Source organism: Equus przewalskii, chromosome 15 (genome assembly GCF_037783145.1).
Source record: "Equus przewalskii isolate Varuska chromosome 15, EquPr2, whole genome shotgun sequence".
Classification (NCBI taxonomy): Eukaryota; Metazoa; Chordata; class Mammalia; order Perissodactyla; family Equidae; genus Equus; species Equus przewalskii.
The window spans coordinates 68660247-68677553 of NC_091845.1; the positions used below are offsets into that span (position 1 = coordinate 68660247).

The following is a 17307-nucleotide window of genomic DNA, read 5'->3' on the forward strand; positions in this document are numbered from 1 at the left end:
GAAATGTATCAACGAAAGACATTACGAGATAAATACCAACTATCCCACATCCACCTCACTAAAAATACAAGGTTGCTATGTTTGGAGTTAGGTGCTGGTGAGAGTTTCTCCTTTTACAAAAGTGAAATTATTTCTTCTGGTCTTGGGGGCGACTGCTTTCCAGGTTCTGGTCTGGGTTCATCCTGTACCAGCCAGCCAAGTAGTACATGCTGGAGAGCGGCACCCAGTGAACTCTGGAAATGTCACTAAGGGGAACAGCTAGGTTTGGCCTCCTTAGGGTTATGGGCTAGGGCCAGGATATAACTCTGGCAGTTGCAGGAAGAGGAAATTTCCAGAAAGTGGGTAATAGCTGCTCTTAATTTTTACCTGTCTTTAAACACATCCAGGGCTCTTTCAAATTGGGTTTTAAAACTCTGCAAAAAATTCCTTGATGACAAGAAAAGTGGGCAGGAGGGGCACAAGTACTCACATACGAATAGTTCCTTCTGGTCTTTTTTCATTATTTTCTGAGATTGAGTCTGGCTGCCTGTTCACATTCTGGCATTTCTCCCCTCTTTCTGGGGTGGCTTCAGCCTGACAGCTCTGGTGCAGTTGCTTTAATAGTCTCACATCCTTCCCTTGTCATCTTAGTCACAGTTGATAGTGTTGACCTCCTTTGCTTCTGCAAAATTCTGCCATTAGCTCTGGCCATCGCTGGTCTCCTGGTGCCGTGATCTTTCTGCTCAGCATCTTCTCACTTCTTCCTAGATCCTTTGCTTTGTTCTTGGTTTCCATGTGTGGATGTAACAAACCAATAATGGCTATCATTTATTGCATGTTTTTCGTGCCAGACACTGTGCTAAGTAACTTAAAAGTGTATGTCATTTTATTCTTAGACAACAATTTGAACTATTCTGATCCTCATTTTATAGATAGGGTAACCGAGGCATAGTCATTGATTCATTTATTTTATGCACAAGGGAGGAAAAAATAATTCAAGACTTTTCTAGCCATACAAGTCTTTATCTTTTAAAATTGTTATTAATTTGAATTAGAAATCCAAATTCAAATACTAAAGTTAATGTGAATTCTTTTTTGTCCTATCAATTATTGTAAAAGGCCTTTAGAGTTTGTATTTACAGGATATATATTAAACTTTATAAGTCCAGGTATCTCAAAAATGGCTTGTACAAATAACTTTCAAGTATAATTTAATTACAACTAAACACAGATCCTAATTACATTATAGTGTTTTTCTCTCTCCAATTTTATTCCTAAAATTTATTCATCTTTGCTATCCAGAGTTCCTTTTGTTACTTAAACTGCTAATTAAAAACATATTCCAAAGCCTCCGGTGAGATTTCATTAGCTAGAACTGAATCAGAAAGAGGAAGACCTAAAGACTTGATTGAAAACATAGGAAACAGTTTTTCCAAAAGGAATACAGGACATACTGCATTCTGCTTCTACACAGGTGCTTCCACTGCCTCCTCTACCTCATCTGAATTACATCCCTGTCTCTTACAGCCAAGCTCAAAAGCCAGATCTGAGAATCCTCTGATTTAACCTCTCCTCATCCTGGCGAAGCCAGCCCTGGTGGTCTAGTGGTTAAGATTCAGCGCTCTCACTGTTGTAGCCTGCGGTTGTTGCCTGGTCAGGAATCATACCACCCGTCTGTTGGTTGTCATACTGGGTGGCTGCATGTTGCTGTGATGCTGAAAGCTATGCCACTAGTTTTTCACATACCAGCAGGCTCAGCCTTGGTAGGCAGGTTTCAGCAGAGCTTCCAGACTAGACAGACTAGGAAGAAGGACCTGGCTGCCAATTTCTGAAAAGATCGGCCTTGAAAACCCTATGAAAAGCAGTGGAGCACGTCTGGTACAGTGCTGGAAGGGGAGAGGATGGTGCAAAAAGACCACGCAGGGTTCCACTCTGCTGTCCACAGGGTCGCTAGGAGTCGGAATCAGTTTGATGGCACTAACAACAAAAAAACCATCCTAGTAATTACTGTCTTCTTACTGTAACATTCAGTCTGCACTGCACCATTTTGCACCTGACAGATTACTTCATGAATTGTTCACTTAATTCATTGTGTGGTGTCTCCCCAGCACCTTACACAAGTATGACTGGAGGGTCAGGTGCTGTGTCATATTTCTTTGGTAAACCCCCTCAGATACCTCGTGGAGGGCTTGTGACCTCTCATTTAATACATACAGAAGATATATCCCGGGGTAGGTAACTTTCCTGAATTCTCACAGAGAGTATAAGTAAATGGACATTATGAGATTTTAACTCCTTTACTGCAGGGCTGGGTAATTTCAAGTGAATGGCCCTGATTGCAATGGCTAGAGAAGGGAACCCGACTTGTTACGTCTACTGAAGGGAGGGCTACTTTGCTTGAAAAACTCCTTTTAATGAAAGAAAAAGATGAATGATAAAATTCAGTTGACTTTTAATTAAACTCTGTAGCCCATACACTTTTCCGTTTGGTGCCTGTCAAACCAGTTATTTGCTCAAGAGGAAGCGGGAATGAATGGTTTTTCGTGCAAGGTTGGTGATTTTAAAAAGCAGTGTTGATGATGAGCCAGGAAATAGGACACTCATATTGGTATAATTTCCAGATTGGCCCCTAATTCCAGGAATCAAAGAAAAGAGAATTTTGATAAAACAAAGATCTTATGTGCTTGTAGTCCCCATTTGCTTGAAAGATACCTATCTTCTCAAAAACAGATGCATATGACTGCTCTTTTCTTGATTCTTCTGAGAATAACCATCTCTTTAGGGACATAAAAACAACCTTACCACAGGGCCCCATTCATTCCTCCTAAAATAATAAACAAAAATTTCCTTATTTCAGGAACTCTTATTTGAAACAGAAGGCAGTCTTTAAGGTTGAAAACTTTTGGAGCAAATGAGATTGTGTTTTTGCCTTTTGTAAATGGCTAAAGCTAGTCAACACTTGGGAGGTGTGTATTTAGCACTGGCCAAAGCTGGGCTTACTCCTCTAAGAGTATGGTACTTCTAGGAAAGTGGAGAGAATTGTTTACCAGATGTTAGGAACTGAACATAGCCCTGGTCAAAATGGCAGCTTAAAACCACGTTTAGGGTTATCACTGGTGGAATACACTAGTGAGGGAGTAGAGAAGAAAGGAAGAACACAGTTTGTATGATTACAAATAAAATGAAGGTCAGAATATGCTTTCAGATCTTACCCAAATATATTCATTCCACTTTCTTTTTTATTTTTAAGTTCTTTATTTGGAACTGGCCAGCACCTTCACAATTCTCTTGGTATTTATGATTTTAGCAGCCTCTAGTGTGTTCCAGAGCAGTGCCTTTCATAGTCTTTTGACTGCAATCCACAGTAAGAAGTTCACTTTGCACAAAGATCTAAAATATATGCGTATCTGATAGTTTCCTTTTAAAAACTGCTGGTTATGACTCACTAATCTCACATCCCATAAATGGGTCAAAACCTGCAGTATAAAAAAAAATGGCCTAGATTCTGCTATTGCTGCATATATCTCTAATATTTTAATTTCTTCTTAGTTTTTCCTTCTCCTCTAGATCTAGCAGCTCAGGATGCTGTTTCTTATTTTGTTGGGGCATTAGAGTTTCAATTTATGCTTTAAAACCTGCAGCATATCTAAAGTGCACATCAACCCTGCCAGTCTCATTTACTGAGTTCTCAAAGGTATTATAGTTTTCTGTCTGCATCTTTACTACTATCTTCTAAGGCCCAGACCTTTCATGATAAAGGATGAAGAGGAAACAGTTGTAAAAAAATTGTTTTTGAAATAATAACCCAGCTTCTGCTTATAGGAAATAATTGAAGTAGGACTTCTGTTCTTTTGAAAACATAGCTGGATGAGTTGCTGCAATTTAAAGGTTTTAGACTATTATTATTAACTTACTGAAATGGAACAAGAAGTACAAACATGCTTTCAAATGTGTTTAAGAAATACAGAAGTTTCTCAAATCAGGTTGTATTTATTAAAAGCAAAATACAAAATAACTTGGAATTCAAAGGTTACCTATTGCAATGTTTATCTCCTAACAGGTTAGTTCTAAAGAAAAAAGTTAATCATTTCAAGGGAGGTGACAGAAAAATTTTAAGTAAGAATTAGACATCTGGTTACAGACTGAGTTTATTCAAACTCTGAGGTCTCAATATGTTCCTCCAAGTTTTCAACCATTAACAGCCCAAACCGATTGCTTCCCTCATACCAACATCTAGTGTCTGAGGTGGCTCCCAGTCTGTTCTTTGACCAGCTGGTACCGCGTTTCTTTTGCCTCTTTTTTTTGGGGTTTGATTTACCCTTTGGTAGGAATAATTCAGCAGGGGCATGTGACCTCGTGGCATTGAACAGATGGTCATAAAGTTGCTTTGCCTCAGAACACATGCTCAGGAGACTTTCTGCAGAGGTTGTTGTTAGCAGTTGTCGGCTTAATCCATGCACCAGGCTTCCACTGTACAACCTGCTCAATAGGAGAGAAAAGGGTGTTGTTAAAGCACAGGTTTGGTGCACTGGGACACTATCATTGACGTGGCTCCAACAAATGCCTCTAAACACTGAGTGCTCTTCTTGCTTCTATAAAACTGTTATTAAAATTACTTAAGAAGAATCTGTTCCCTGAAGGAAGGAACTGAGTTGTTATTACAAAGATTACTTCTTCTTGGCTGGCAGTATTTAAAAACTTTTTATCAACAAATTAAATGAGAGGTGCTTGCTGGTTCTGCAACTAGCCTGAAGTTGAGCAGGCCTCTTAATACTTCAAAGAAAAGCAATTAAAAATTCCTTTGATGAACCAAACAGGCAGTCTGTTGAAATATGAGAAAATTTAATGGCATTGTTTCCAAGGTCATTCATTCACCTGGACTAAAAACCTACTTCAAAAATATAAGATGGGATTTACTGGAAGCCACAAATTTAATATATAACTGACTGCCAGAGTTGATCGACTGGTGCCTTAGCAATTGATATAGGACCATCATATAATAAGTGGAAGATCACCATTTAAAAAGCCTTGGTAAATGCTGAGGTGCAAGAACAATCCTTCTCTTGAAATCATTATTATGAGAACTGTTTCGTCTTGTTTTTCCTGTTTTGTTTTAAAGGGATTTATGGTAAGTAGAGAGGATCCTGTCAAGAATGACCTAAACTATTAAAGAAAAGGAATAAAGAATCCATAGGTCAAAGGCCAATTAGTCTTATTTGGTAGAGGCTTCTTCGGTTAGCTCAGATATGAGGCCCAGAGATGTATTAACAATACTATTTACTGCTAGGAACCTTTTCACCTGGAAATTTTGGAAGTCACACCAGCATATTTTGTATGCCTCTATATATCACTCATTCATTTGACAAATATTTCAGTACTTATTGTATGCTAGGCACTGGGGCTACAACAGTAGACAAGTCGCTGTCCTCACAGTGCTTCCATTCAAGTGGAGAGAGAGAAAGCATATATACAATCTCAGCTCCATTTTCTAACCATCTCCCTTGTATCTTTCTCTCGTACCTCCTGGATGGATGGACAATCACCGGGATGTCCAATCCATTGATCCTACCACTTTTTCACTGGCCTACACCCTACTGCGGTCCTTTCTTTTTTATTCAGCTTAAACGCCATAGTCAAACACAATCACTTCCTGGCATCCAGGCTACCTCTCCCTTTTTCATACTTGCCTGGCAAAACAAAAACTCTAGATAAAGTTCACTTAAGCATCTAATAGTCATCTCACTAGAATAAAAACTCCAAGACAGCAGAGATTTTTTTTCTTACTGTTTTGTTCACTATACCCTAGCACAAAGTAGGCATTTAATAAATATTTGAATGAATGAGTGAACAATATGCCAGTGGTAAGAAATGCACTTAGAAAAATACCAAAGAGTAACAGAACTAGAGTGACTGGAAGTAGAGAGGAATATTTCAGTACGGTGATCAGAAACAGCCCTTATAAAGTAATATTTGAACAAAGACCTGAAAGAAATGAGGGAATGAGTAAGATATATCCCACCAACAACTGCCTCTTTTTTTACTTTTACTTTAAAGGAACTGATTTTTTAACATTTGGTCTAATCACAGAAACTTTCTTTGGGAATATGAAAATAATATTTTTCCTTGTTTCCAGCTCTTCAAGTATAGTAGTGATCTAAGACAAATTATACTAAAATTAATTTTTGAAAATAACTTCTTTGCTTTAAATATAAATAAAGTTTTTACTTCTGTGTGCAGCCTTCTGAACTAGTTTCCCTTGGTGCTTACCGAGTTAGGTCTGGCTCTGGGAGAGGCGTGGACAGCAGCTGGTTGAGATACACCCCCATCTGCAGACAGCACTGCCACTGAGAGAAGATGTGAGCTGTGTCTAAATCCAGTCTCGTTCCTGGCCTCGTCTGCTCCTTCACTCTTTGGAACTCTTCGTACAACATCTTAGCACCATCCTCCCGCAGATCTTCCTTATCTAGATAAAGAAACAACCCAAGGGCAGTATTTTCAAAGACATTGTATCTGCTTGTAATTTTCTCCATATATAAAACTTCAAATTCCATAGGGAAAAAATTAGTTTAAATAACAAAATGCTTTTCTCTTCTGGCTCTTTACTATTTTAACGTCACTGTAAAAGCCTTGCTGTATAAATTGAAATATTTATACTGAAATGCCTTTTAATGACAACCTAACTTTATTCAACTCCAAATTATTTTTTTCCTTAAAATAATATCTCTTCCAGTTTCTGCTACCTGACTTTAAACACATCTGCATCTGAACTCTCCAAACCCTAAATCTGTCTCTATGGAAAATACAAATTACTATTAAATATCATTCTCTTTACTGTTCTCTTTCACTAACCTTCCTTTCATGCGATAGTGCACTTACAGAAACAGCCTCTGTGTTCAAAGCACATTTTAATTTGTGTTTTATGGGAAGAAATCAAAAGTATGACTCATAGAGAATGTGGCAAACCATCAACTTCACACAGTAGAGGATAAGGGGCAAGAAGCAAGAACCCTAGGAAACAAAGGATGCGATGTGTGTTCAGCTACAAGCTTCTGCAGGTTTGTTTGAGCAGGAGCGCAAAATGACATCTGGACCAACTCAAAAGAAATAAAAAGGAGGCCCACCTTTTACCAATTAGCGAGCAGCAAGGCACTGAGCCTGCCTGGGTGCGGGGTCCACAATTCCTAAAAGAAAAGAAACAGACCCTTGACATGCCCCTTCTGTTGGACTCAGGTAGAAACTTAATAGGCTTGTGCTCTGAGAATTTCTTAAACTATGTTTATTATTCAATGAGAGGAAATACCCTAAACTTGTATCTTAACCAGTAGTAGGCTTTAACTTATTTGTTCTGCATTAAGGTGGCTGTCAATATAACAACAGTCCCTCTGACAGCTGCTCTCACACTTGGGGTGGCTGCAAGTTTATGCTGGTTCATTCTTTCATTTAACTTATTTTACAAAGTAAACTCCAGAGTAGCATTATCCAATAGAACTTTCTACAGTGATGGAAATGTTCTGTATCTGCACTGTCCAGTACAGTAGCTTCCAGCCATATGTGGCTACTGAGCACTTGAAATGTGGCTATAGTGTCATTGAGAAGCTGAATTTAAATAGCCACATGTGGCTGGTAGCTATCATAATTGATAGTACTGTTCTAGAGTGTGATAACTATTATACATGTTCACATAAAGTATTACAGCATTCATGATCTTTTAAAGAGAATAATTCCATTGGAGAATTGAAGTGCTCCAGTGCATGAACATTTATTTCACCTGATATTTAAATGCAGATGAAACTGCCTCAAAGTATATTTCTCTAGAAAGAAAAGTTCCTATTTCTATCATCTCTACTTACATACTAATTGAAACTTATGGTAGAGAAAAAGGAAAGTAAAAAGACAGCACAAACACGTTTACTGTAGTTATACGGTACTCAGAAATTTCACCAGTGGGCAATTTCTATAACTTTCTAATGATGATGTAGCTGCTGTATTGATGACAGGGACAGGGATGGGGAACATGGAATACAAAATGCAGCTGGCACATGGCACAGTCACACTTCCTAGATTAAAGCGTCGGGTGCCACGGCGCAGGTGGGATGAGGTGGTGTCAGCACATCTTCACTGCTCTGCCCTCGGAGTCAGCCCCTCAGCACTGAGCCTGGCACACAGACGTGCTCACAAATATTTACCAGTGAATGAATGACATTTTGGTGCTTCCTGTTCAAAGTTCTGATATAACTGATGGGAGTATATAATCCAAGAATATTTTTTGTTTGTTTAAACTTTTGATTATATGCAAGTAACATGCAAAAATATACTCCTGGAATTTCTAGATACCTACCAGGGCTGTGGATTATGGCATGCAAGGGCCCCATCAGCATCCCCAGCAGTAAGGCCTGTAGATGATGTAGCTTTGCCTTGGCCTCTGTGTGCTGCAACCAGTAGCAACTGACAGCAATGGGCAGCTTCAGTGAAGGAGGGATTGGGTCCAGAACGGCCTGCTTCACCTTCAGTGTTTCTAACAGAAGTATCTGCCTTCTAGCCAAGGAGAGCTGAAAATACATGCCAAATACCCTGTGAGTTACTTTGGGGAACGTCCTTTTTTTTTTTTCCTAGCAGGAAGCGTCTTTAATGCAAATGAAACTGCTGTGTCAGTTTCTTATCTTCCTGTGGAAAAACATCAGCCACACTCAAAGCATTTAGAACATTGATAAGGCACTTAATAAATATGGTTGACTGAATGGATGTATTGTCTCCCACTACACAGCCCTTGCTCATGTCATTCCATCCTCCACGCAGGCTGGTGAGCATCTTCAGTGCACAGGTCACTTGGGAAGCTTGTTAAAAATTCAGTCCTCGGGCCCCACCCCCTAAATTTTGATTCAGTAAATCCAAGGGGAGCCCAGGAATCTGCATTATTTATTTATTTTTGTGAGGGAGATTCACCCTGAGTCCTCCTCTTTTCTCTTTTTTCTTCTTTTTTGGTTGAGGAAGATTAGCCCTGAGCTAACATCTGTGCCAGTCTTTCCCTACTTTGTATGTAGGATGCCTCCACAGCATGGCTGATGAGTGGAGTAGGTCCACATGTGGGATCTGAACCCACAAACCCCAGAGGATTTCAGCCACCCAGCCATGGGCTCGCCCCAGGAATCTGCATTTTAACTATTCTGCTTTGGGACACAAAGATCTATATTTAACCCTACCCTTACTTGCCAGTGAATGTTTAGGCCCCACCTTCTCCATGATGCCATTACTGATCACCTCCAGAAGAAGGCAAACAGATTACATGCGCCCTTTGCAGCATATCATACCTCCTTCTGCTTGTTTGGGTCCTGTCTCATGTCCCACCCCTTGAATGGTTTGACTGTCTTTGTGTTCTCCCACACAGCAATTGTCCCAGGGTGGCTACTTGTAGGTCAGAAGCATATTCAAAAGAGCTAGGCACATTTAAGGACTACCTGTATCGTGCTTACAGAAATACACCATACTCACTTTTGCTCCATGCTTTAGAGAGCGCACTTCAAATGAAAGGAAGTAAACAGCTATGAGAGCTTCGGGCTTCTTGTTGAAGTAATTTTACCTTAATGAATCTTAAGACTGAAGAACCATAACAAACCTTGCAGGTCACACACTTTACAGATAAGGAAATGAGGACTATTAAAAGGACCCCTTGGGGGCCAGCCCAGTGGCACAGTGGTTAAGTTCACATGTTCCACTTCAGCAGCCCGGGGTTTGCCGGTTCAGGTCCCGGGTGTGGACCTACACACTGCTTGTCATGTGGCAGGCGTCCCACATATAAAGTAGAGGAAGATGGACATGGACGTTAGCTCAGGGCCAGTCTTCCTCAGCAAAACAAGAGCAGGATTGGTGGCAGATGTTAGCTCAGGGATGATCTTCCTCAAAAAAAAGAAAAAAAAGGACTCCTCAGGGAGACTTTACAAACAAACTTTAAAGAAAAAAAACAGTTGTATTACTAGTGTCTGCACGCAGCCAGAAAAGGATTTCTTTCTTAGCACCTAACACCTAGTTAGTAGTCAATAAGTATGTTGACAGCTGAGGATAGAGATGTTAACCTCAAGTAAAACACATCATAATTGACAAAATAGTTTCATCAATGCATGAGAGCATTAAATACAATGATTTATAATTACTGGTTTTAATAATACAGTGGTAAAATTTTTGAAATTAGAAATATACAAAGTGCTTTATAGTATAATCAATCACCCCTATGAGAAGTAGCATTAACTACTTAAATTTAAAATAAAACAAAAACTATTCTTTATAATCTCCTAAACTGGTAGAGAAATGCACCAAGTAAAGCTAAGAAAACATGTGAATTCTTTTCTGACATAACGCTTAAATTATGGCATTCTCTAGCCATGTTATAACTTTTCTGAACAAAGCCGAGTCTGGGCTTTGACTTCAGAGATGTTCTGTTCCTCCCTAACTGTGTTCTTGAACAAGTTTCTGAACTTTTCTACAACCAGTCTAATCATCTGTAAAATGGGCAGTATAATGAGTTACACAAGACGTTTCATGGAACCCACCAGTTCTTAGCCCCTTTCAAAAGGGGAACTAGTCTGCTCACAGCCCTTAAATCTGATTAGGTTTTATCCCACGTGACAACTCCTTTCCCTTCCCTCCGGGGCAGGGAAAGCACAAACCTGCTGAAGAAACTGCCAGAAAGAGGCTGGTCTGGGCACTGCCTTACTCCCCAAGAATGATCCACTTACATCTCTCCTTACGATTAACCTCACGTTGGTTAACTTGAGTGGCACTCTGTCCACTGCAACTAACATAACCAAAATGGAAACCCCACCCTATGTGCTAACTGTGGGAATTAAATGAGAGATTATATAAAGTTTCAATTACAACAGCTGGCACAAAGCAGATAATCAAAGTATTCTTACCACATCATGTTAAAGAAAAACCAAATGAACAGATACTGTCACAAAGTTTCTATCCTTGTACACGCATTTGTCTTTGGCATCACATTTGCTCCTGATACTGTTTAATGTTATCATAGCCTCATTAGAGCTAACAACACTGAGCTAAAGACAGAATTGATTAGTTTATGTCAAGGGAAAGCCAATGCTATCAGTGCACAGAGAATGAACTGAAATTTCACCCTACTTTGAATACAGGTAAGTGATGAGAACACTTGTCACCTTTACTTAGCAAGGAATGTAATCAGCATGGTACACTCAACTGGATTTTCACGTGGGGGAAAAGTGTTCTGATCCCCATATCACATCATACACAAAAAAATCAATTTCGGGTAGATTGCAGATCTAAATGTGAAAAGCAAAAACAATTTTCATGACCCTGAAGTACGCAATTTCTTAAGTAGGTCACAAAAGTGATAACCATAAATAATAAAAACTTAAATTAGACTTTATTAAGAACTTCTGTTCATCAAAGCATACTAGAGTGAAAAGACAACCCACAGAATGGGAGAGGCTATTCATGATACATGTTATTTGACAAAGAATCTAAACACAAATAAAAAGCCAACAGAAAAATGGGCAAAAGACTGAACAGAAACCTACATAACAATATCCAAATGGCCAATGAATACATGAAAATGTGCTCAAATAAGTCATCAGAGAAATACAAATTAATACCCAGTAAATTGGCTAAAATGATGCCACAACCATCAGATTAGCTAAAATTTTAAAAAGGGTAGAAAATACCAAATATGACCCTGGGTGTAAAGTAAGTGGTACTCTCATAATCTGCTGGTGGGAATACTGACAAAACTACTCTGCAAGACCATCTGGCAATATATCGTCTAAGCTGAACACATGGATATCCTATGACCCGGCAATTCCACTCCTAGGTACATATGCAATAGAAATGGGTTCGGGGCCAGCCTGGTGGCGCAGCGGTTAAGTGGGCACGTTCTGCTTTGGCAGCCCGGGGTTTGCCAGTTCACATCCTGGGTGCGGACAAGGCACTGCGTGGCAAGCCATGCTGTGGTAGGCGTCCCACATATAAAGTAGAGGAAGATGGGGACAGATGTTAGCTCAGGGCCAGTCTTCCTCAGCAAAAAGCAGGATTGGCAGCAGTTAGCACAGGGCTAATCTTCCTCAAAAAAAAAAAAAAAAGGGTCCATATTTTAACTAAATGATGTACACTAGAATGTTCATAGCCCTATTTGTAACAACCCAAACTGCAAACTACCCAAATGCCCATCAGCTATAAAATGGAAAAATCAGGGGGCTGGCTCAGTGGTGCAACAGTTAAGTTCGCACGTTCCACTCTGGCGCCCTGGGGTTCACCAGTTTGGATCCTGGGTGCGGCCATGGCACCACTTGGTAAGTCATGCTGTGTCAGGTGTCCCACATATAAAGCAGAGGAAGATGGGCACGGATGTTAGCTCCTGCTGAGCTGTCACTAATGGAGAGGCTAAAGAGGCTAGTTCCTGGTCAGCCGTGTAGGCCAGGGATCTACGCTATGGACATCTGGGGCTGGATAATTCTTTGTTATGGGGCGTTGTCCTGCACATTCTAAGATGTTGAGCAGTATCCTTGGCCTCTCCCCACTAGATGCCAGTAGCAACATACCACCCCCACCAACTGCCCAGGTAGTGACAATCAAAAGTGTCTCCAGACATTGCCAAATATCCCCCGGGGGCGAAATCACCCCCAGTGGAGAACCAGTGGTGCAGACAGCAGCAAGGACTCCCACAGAAAAGCAGAGCCCGATTCACAGCTGCTGGGACGCTATGGCTGCTGTCCCATGCCCCTGAGAAGAGTGGCCTGAGTATTTAGTGCTGAGAAAAACCCCCGCAGAGCACTGCAATCAGTATTGTTCCATTTATCTGCATTTAATTTGTAGAGTTAATTGTGTTAACATAAGCAGTTTTACAGCTTTGTGATTTTTAATATATTTATGTAATATTATAAAAAACAAAGTAAGCTCTGGGATCCATGAGAATTTTTTTTTTACCTCGAAAAGGGGATTGGTCTGCGTGTTACTCAGGTTTAAGCAACACTGAGATAGGCTTAAGAGTCATGTTTTCAGTATCAAACTAAGCAAATGACCATGATGCCATAAACATAAAGCCTAAAAAAAAATCCTCATCAATAAAAATGAAAAATTAGACCCAAGCATCAGTATTAATCTTGTTAATTGAAATCTGATGCAGTCTGAGATATTAATTATGCCTATGATCAATGCCTATAGGTATACTTTTTTTTTTGCAGTCCAGAATTTTTTCCTTTTCTTTTTTTTAGCTACATAACCCCACTCTATTGGCAGCTAGTATCAACAGAGTAGTAGTACTAACTGTGAAGGCAACACATACTACTGAAGTACAGTGGAAATGGCAGATGTGGAGCTAAAAAGATCGAGGTTTGAGTCCTAGCTCTCATACTCTCTGGCTGGGGTATGACATAGTTACTTAGTTTGAGTCCTAGTACTGATACTCTCTGGCTGGGGTATGACATAGTTTCTTAGTTTCAGTCCTAGTTTTCTCAGCTATGAAATGGGGACAAGATAGCAACCAACCTCAGATGGTTATACTAAGAGAGATAATATAATGTGTAAAGTAAAATTTTCGTAAAGTGCTTTACAAAAATTACCTTAGTATTACAAACACTTACCTCAGTCAATGTGCTTAAGTCCGAATGATCCTTGGGCACTTCTACCGCATCAACAATTGATGTTTTGATATTTTTATGAATCCTTTCCACTTCGCTGAAAGCTAGACGCTGAAGAGGCAGTGCATTCCAGGACGTGTTTTCTAGATGTGCAGAAGCATTCAGAAGCAGCCCATAGATGGTTTGCCGGATGGGCAGAGAGATTCTGTGGGCACTTGGTTGCTGCATGTTTTCCACCTGTGTCTGAAGAATGGTCCGTCTTAGCACCAAAGCATCGCTGATGAAAGGAGATAGCTGACCTTTGGCCAAAGCCACCAGTACCCATTCCGGTAAAGCCAGGTTCAAGGCGTCTGGACAGGCGTAAGCACCATACTGGAAGAAGTCCTGCAGCTTCACCTGGGATGGCTGGTATTCTTCCATGGAACAGCAGAGAAGTTCCTTAACATTTTCTCGATTCTTTTTGGGGAGATATTGGAGAACGTTATCTAGTGCTTCAGTGGGGTTAGCAAATTGAGACAACCAATTCAGAAGTCCCAGAACTCGGTGGTGTCTCCTCCCCTTAGAACTGGCGCCTCCAAGAGGAAGACGTACTTTACTTAAGAATGTCTCCATGATGGGCAGGTTAATGTGGTCATTTCCACACAGCACCGCAAAGAGAGGTAGTAGAGCTTTATTCATCCTGCTGAAGTGATGGCAGAGCGCATCCAGGGAAAAGCATTTCGCAGGGATATAGTGCTCTCGTGTGCCCTTAAGAGTGTTCATATTTCTCCACTGAAAGCTATTCAATGGGCAAAACCCAGATTTCAGGTCAAAAATGCAAAAGTCACTATCTGATGATAACACGGGGCAATTCCAATGATTAGCCAGTGTCATAATGTCCCGATCTGCTTCTGAAAAGCACTGGACAAAACATACGTGCAGCTTGATCAAAACCTGTATGAATACTTCCCGGATGAGTAAGGGACAGACATATCCACCCCCACCAACAGAAAGGGAATGGGCCATCTGGATCTTCTCTCTAGCTCGGTCCTTTAAAGTTGTAAGCTTTTTATCTGAAATGTCACATCCTCCGTCTAATACAACATATGGACATATATTACAAGCAAACAGTGATTCGAAGAATTTTTGTACAACATCTGCAAAAGAATCATAGTCCCCTCCATACCGAAGCTCCAAGTTTGAATTGAAGCAAAGCCGGTGGAAGAGAGCATAGCCATCAATGATAATTTTTGTGTCTCGCAACTTCAAATCAATGAAGAACTCATTACTGTGATCTTCTACAAAACTCATCAGTCCTCGAATACCCATGACAACTGTCTGAAGAATTACCTGTTTAAAACAACAGAACACACTTTCAGTTGATGCTGGTTATTATTTCCAGCACCATAAAATCAAGGCAAATGTTATGAAGAACTCTTTAAATAGAACTGCTAGACATGAGCATTTCAATTCTTACCTAGTTCCTTAGGCAACACTGGCTAGCTGAGTGCCTTTTTATTCTCTTCTGCTTTTCTCCTGTGTTATAAGGCACAAACTCGATGGTTTTATGGAGTTTGATCTTTGAACAGGGATGAAGGCTGCTGAAGATTCTAAATAAAAATCAGTTAAAATCCATTACTGACACTAATAAAGAACTTCTGTGGACTTTGATATTGAGAGAGATAATACTCACCATCTTACAAAACAGAATATTTGTTTTGTGGAGTCAAAGTAAAACATCCTAAGCTATAAAAATGATATCCTCCTCAATCTCATAATTAATAAATCAGAAGGCATTGGGCTTCAGTTATCTAAAGTGTGTAGGGTCAATGATATGGATCCAGTTTTTCTGGGACCTTCTTTCAGTCCTTGGCTTGTGGGCCCATCCTAATTGGCATAGTTTTGAGTAAGGAAAACGACTGTTTCATGCCTTGAGGAACTTAACTCTCCAGCTTCATCCCAATCAGAAGCTCTTTTCATTTTCTTGTCTTTGCATATCAGGCCCTGTTACAAAATATCCTCTCCAATATGGCTAACTTAAGTCACAGGATCAGAATTACTAATTTTTCCTTTGGTCTCAGGCTCCAATATGACTCAGCATGGCACTGTTATGGATCCTGTCTTTGTTTAAAATTGTGAGATTTTGTCAAGCATGGATTTTTTTTGCATTAATTTTGATTTTTAAAGAATTGCAGTAAAATTTATTTATCTTGATTACAGAGTTTTGGGGGCATCCCCTTGCCTTTAGGCCCAACTCATTTCACCCTAGCCTTGGCCCTCTGAGCACCTTATCCTATACAGTAAATATTTCTTTATAGGTCTGTCTCGTAAAGCTTTAGCGAGCAGAGACTCAACTCATACTAAGCTAATTACAAGACTATGCACAGAGTAGTTGTTCAACAAATGTATGCTTAGTAGGAGAGAGGAGCACAAAAGCTATGATCCAAGTCCTCAAACACAGGCCTTTATACACGGCGCCACCGGGGCCCTCACAACCCACCCGGTCCAGCAGCAGAGCCCACCTGCTCGGTCCTCCCAGAGGACCAGCCCCTCGATTAGAAGCCCGCAGGAGCCAAGCGAGCACTGGAAGACCCGGCACGTGACAGTCCAACTCCAAACCCGGGAACCGGAAGTTTCTGGTATGACGTCACTGGGAAGCCCGGTTCCTTGAAGCCAGTAGCGCCAGACTGCGCCGGGGGTCAGGTGCTCTGGCCCTAGAGCAACGAGGTCGCTAAAAAACTACGCTATGAAACGGCTTCTATCAGGTTAGAAAAGCCAGACCTGCCCGGCCTGTTCTCTTCTCCCCGCCCCCTTGGGCCGGCGCACACTTCCGCCTCGCCCCGACTTCCCAGCATGCCCCGCGCGGTCTCCCTGGCAACGGTGCCCAACAGCCGGCGGTGGTCCTGCAGCGCGCCGGGTGACGCTGCCCCACGCCGAGGCCGGCCGGCGTACGTCCCAGTCACCGTCGGGCTCTGGGCGTGCCTCGGGCGCCGCCGCCCCTCCGCCCTCGACCCGGAAAGGTACGCGGCAGGCGCTCCTCGGGGCGTGCCGGGCTCCGGGCGCCGGGGAAGGTGGTGGTTTCGGGCAGCTCCGGCAGGGGTCCGCATCTCGGGGCCGCCGTGGCCGCGACCACCTCACGTCCCTCGTCTCCTTACCTCCCGGATCTGCTCCAGTCTCCGGAGAATAAGTGTTGCTGATGCCCCTTCGATGTTTGTTAACGCGCTTTACGGAAATGTAAATTTTAAAAAAAGTTGAGGCAAGGAATTGTTCATTTTACTTAGGGTTAAAGTTTACCTTTAGGGTTAGATTTCTATTTTAGCCGAATCTGTGTCCAGTCAGCTTCCTCTCGTTTATTATTTCCGGGGAAGAGGACTACTTGGCTTCAACCTGTGATAACCGCTCCCCTTTCCTTTTCTTTTGCCCCCAGCCAGATCGATTTCACCTCCAAAGGCCACTTTGCACAGGGCCGTATCTCGCCTTTCTCCCAGTTCCCATGCGACTTTCTAAATCTTCTCTCCCCTCCGCCGTCACGCACACGTTTTTTTGTCCCTTGGGCAGCAGTTGGTCTGCTGGACGCTTTTTTGCCCCCAACAAAGTTTACTGAGCACCTATTATACGCCGGGAACCGAGGATGCAAAGATAAGGAAGGTGTGTTCCCGGCGCTCAAGTACGTTCACAACCGTTGTCAGGTGGAGGTGAGGGGCCATTGACAAGTGAGCAGGAAGTTCTAGAATCTAGCCGGCGCGGT

The 17307-nt window shown here is 41.5% G+C and overlaps 3 protein-coding genes across 25 annotated transcripts in view; 2 read left to right on the forward strand and 1 right to left on the reverse strand.

Annotated features, from left to right (window-relative positions):
* ATP2C1 (ATPase secretory pathway Ca2+ transporting 1) overlaps positions 1–6810 on the forward strand; it is a 152160-nt gene extending 145350 nt beyond the window's left edge. For all 11 annotated transcript variants that reach the window (XM_008519857.2, XM_070576026.1, XM_008519859.2 and 8 more), the window contains one exon: positions 6255–6810. In XM_008519857.2, coding sequence (XP_008518079.1) covers positions 6255–6350 — 96 coding nt within the window. In that variant the 3' untranslated portion in view covers positions 6351–6810. The remainder of the gene's footprint in view (positions 1–6254) is intronic.
* Positions 3950–16789, reverse strand: ASTE1 (asteroid homolog 1). Of its 5 annotated transcripts, none has more exons than XM_008519863.2 (8): positions 16715–16789; positions 16082–16273; positions 15037–15169; positions 13584–14909; positions 8318–8528; positions 7101–7160; positions 6247–6442; positions 3950–4458 (listed from the first exon to the last, which is right to left on the reverse strand). In XM_008519863.2, the coding sequence occupies exons 4-6, from the start codon at positions 14886–14888 to the stop codon at positions 7111–7113; spliced, it is 1566 nt and encodes a 521-aa protein (XP_008518085.1). In that variant the 5' UTR covers positions 14889–14909; positions 15037–15169; positions 16082–16273; positions 16715–16789; the 3' UTR covers positions 3950–4458; positions 6247–6442; positions 7101–7110. The 5 variants fall into 5 exon arrangements, with proteins under 5 accessions (XP_008518085.1, XP_070432147.1, XP_070432146.1 ...); XM_070576046.1 differs by lacking the exon at positions 16715–16789 and adding an exon at positions 9469–9873 and having other exon boundaries at positions 16082–16227; XM_070576045.1 differs by lacking the exons at positions 7101–7160; positions 16715–16789 and adding an exon at positions 9469–9869 and having other exon boundaries at positions 16082–16227.
* NEK11 (NIMA related kinase 11) overlaps positions 16395–17307 on the forward strand; it is a 248982-nt gene continuing 248069 nt past the window's right edge. For 7 of the 9 annotated variants that reach the window (XM_070576034.1, XM_070576038.1, XM_070576037.1 and 4 more), the window contains exon 1: positions 16395–16579. The gene's annotated coding sequence lies outside the window, so the exon portion shown is untranslated. The remainder of the gene's footprint in view (positions 16580–17307) is intronic. The other 2 variants (XM_070576044.1, XM_070576040.1) reach the window with 2 other exon arrangements.

Excerpts from the sequence above, each read along its gene's own strand:
- ASTE1 (XM_008519863.2), bottom strand. The coding sequence starts at position 14,888 with ATGGGTATTCGAGGACTGATGAGTTTTGTAGAAGATCACAGTAATGAG. Across the intron at positions 8,529-13,583 it reads ACTTAAGCACATTGACTGAG|CTCTCCTTGGCTAGAAGGCA; the intron begins GTAAGTGTTTGT and ends ATGTATTTTCAG. Across the intron at positions 7,161-8,317 it reads TGCCATAATCCACAGCCCTG|GAATTGTGGACCCCGCACCC; the intron begins GTAGGTATCTAG and ends CTTTTCTTTTAG.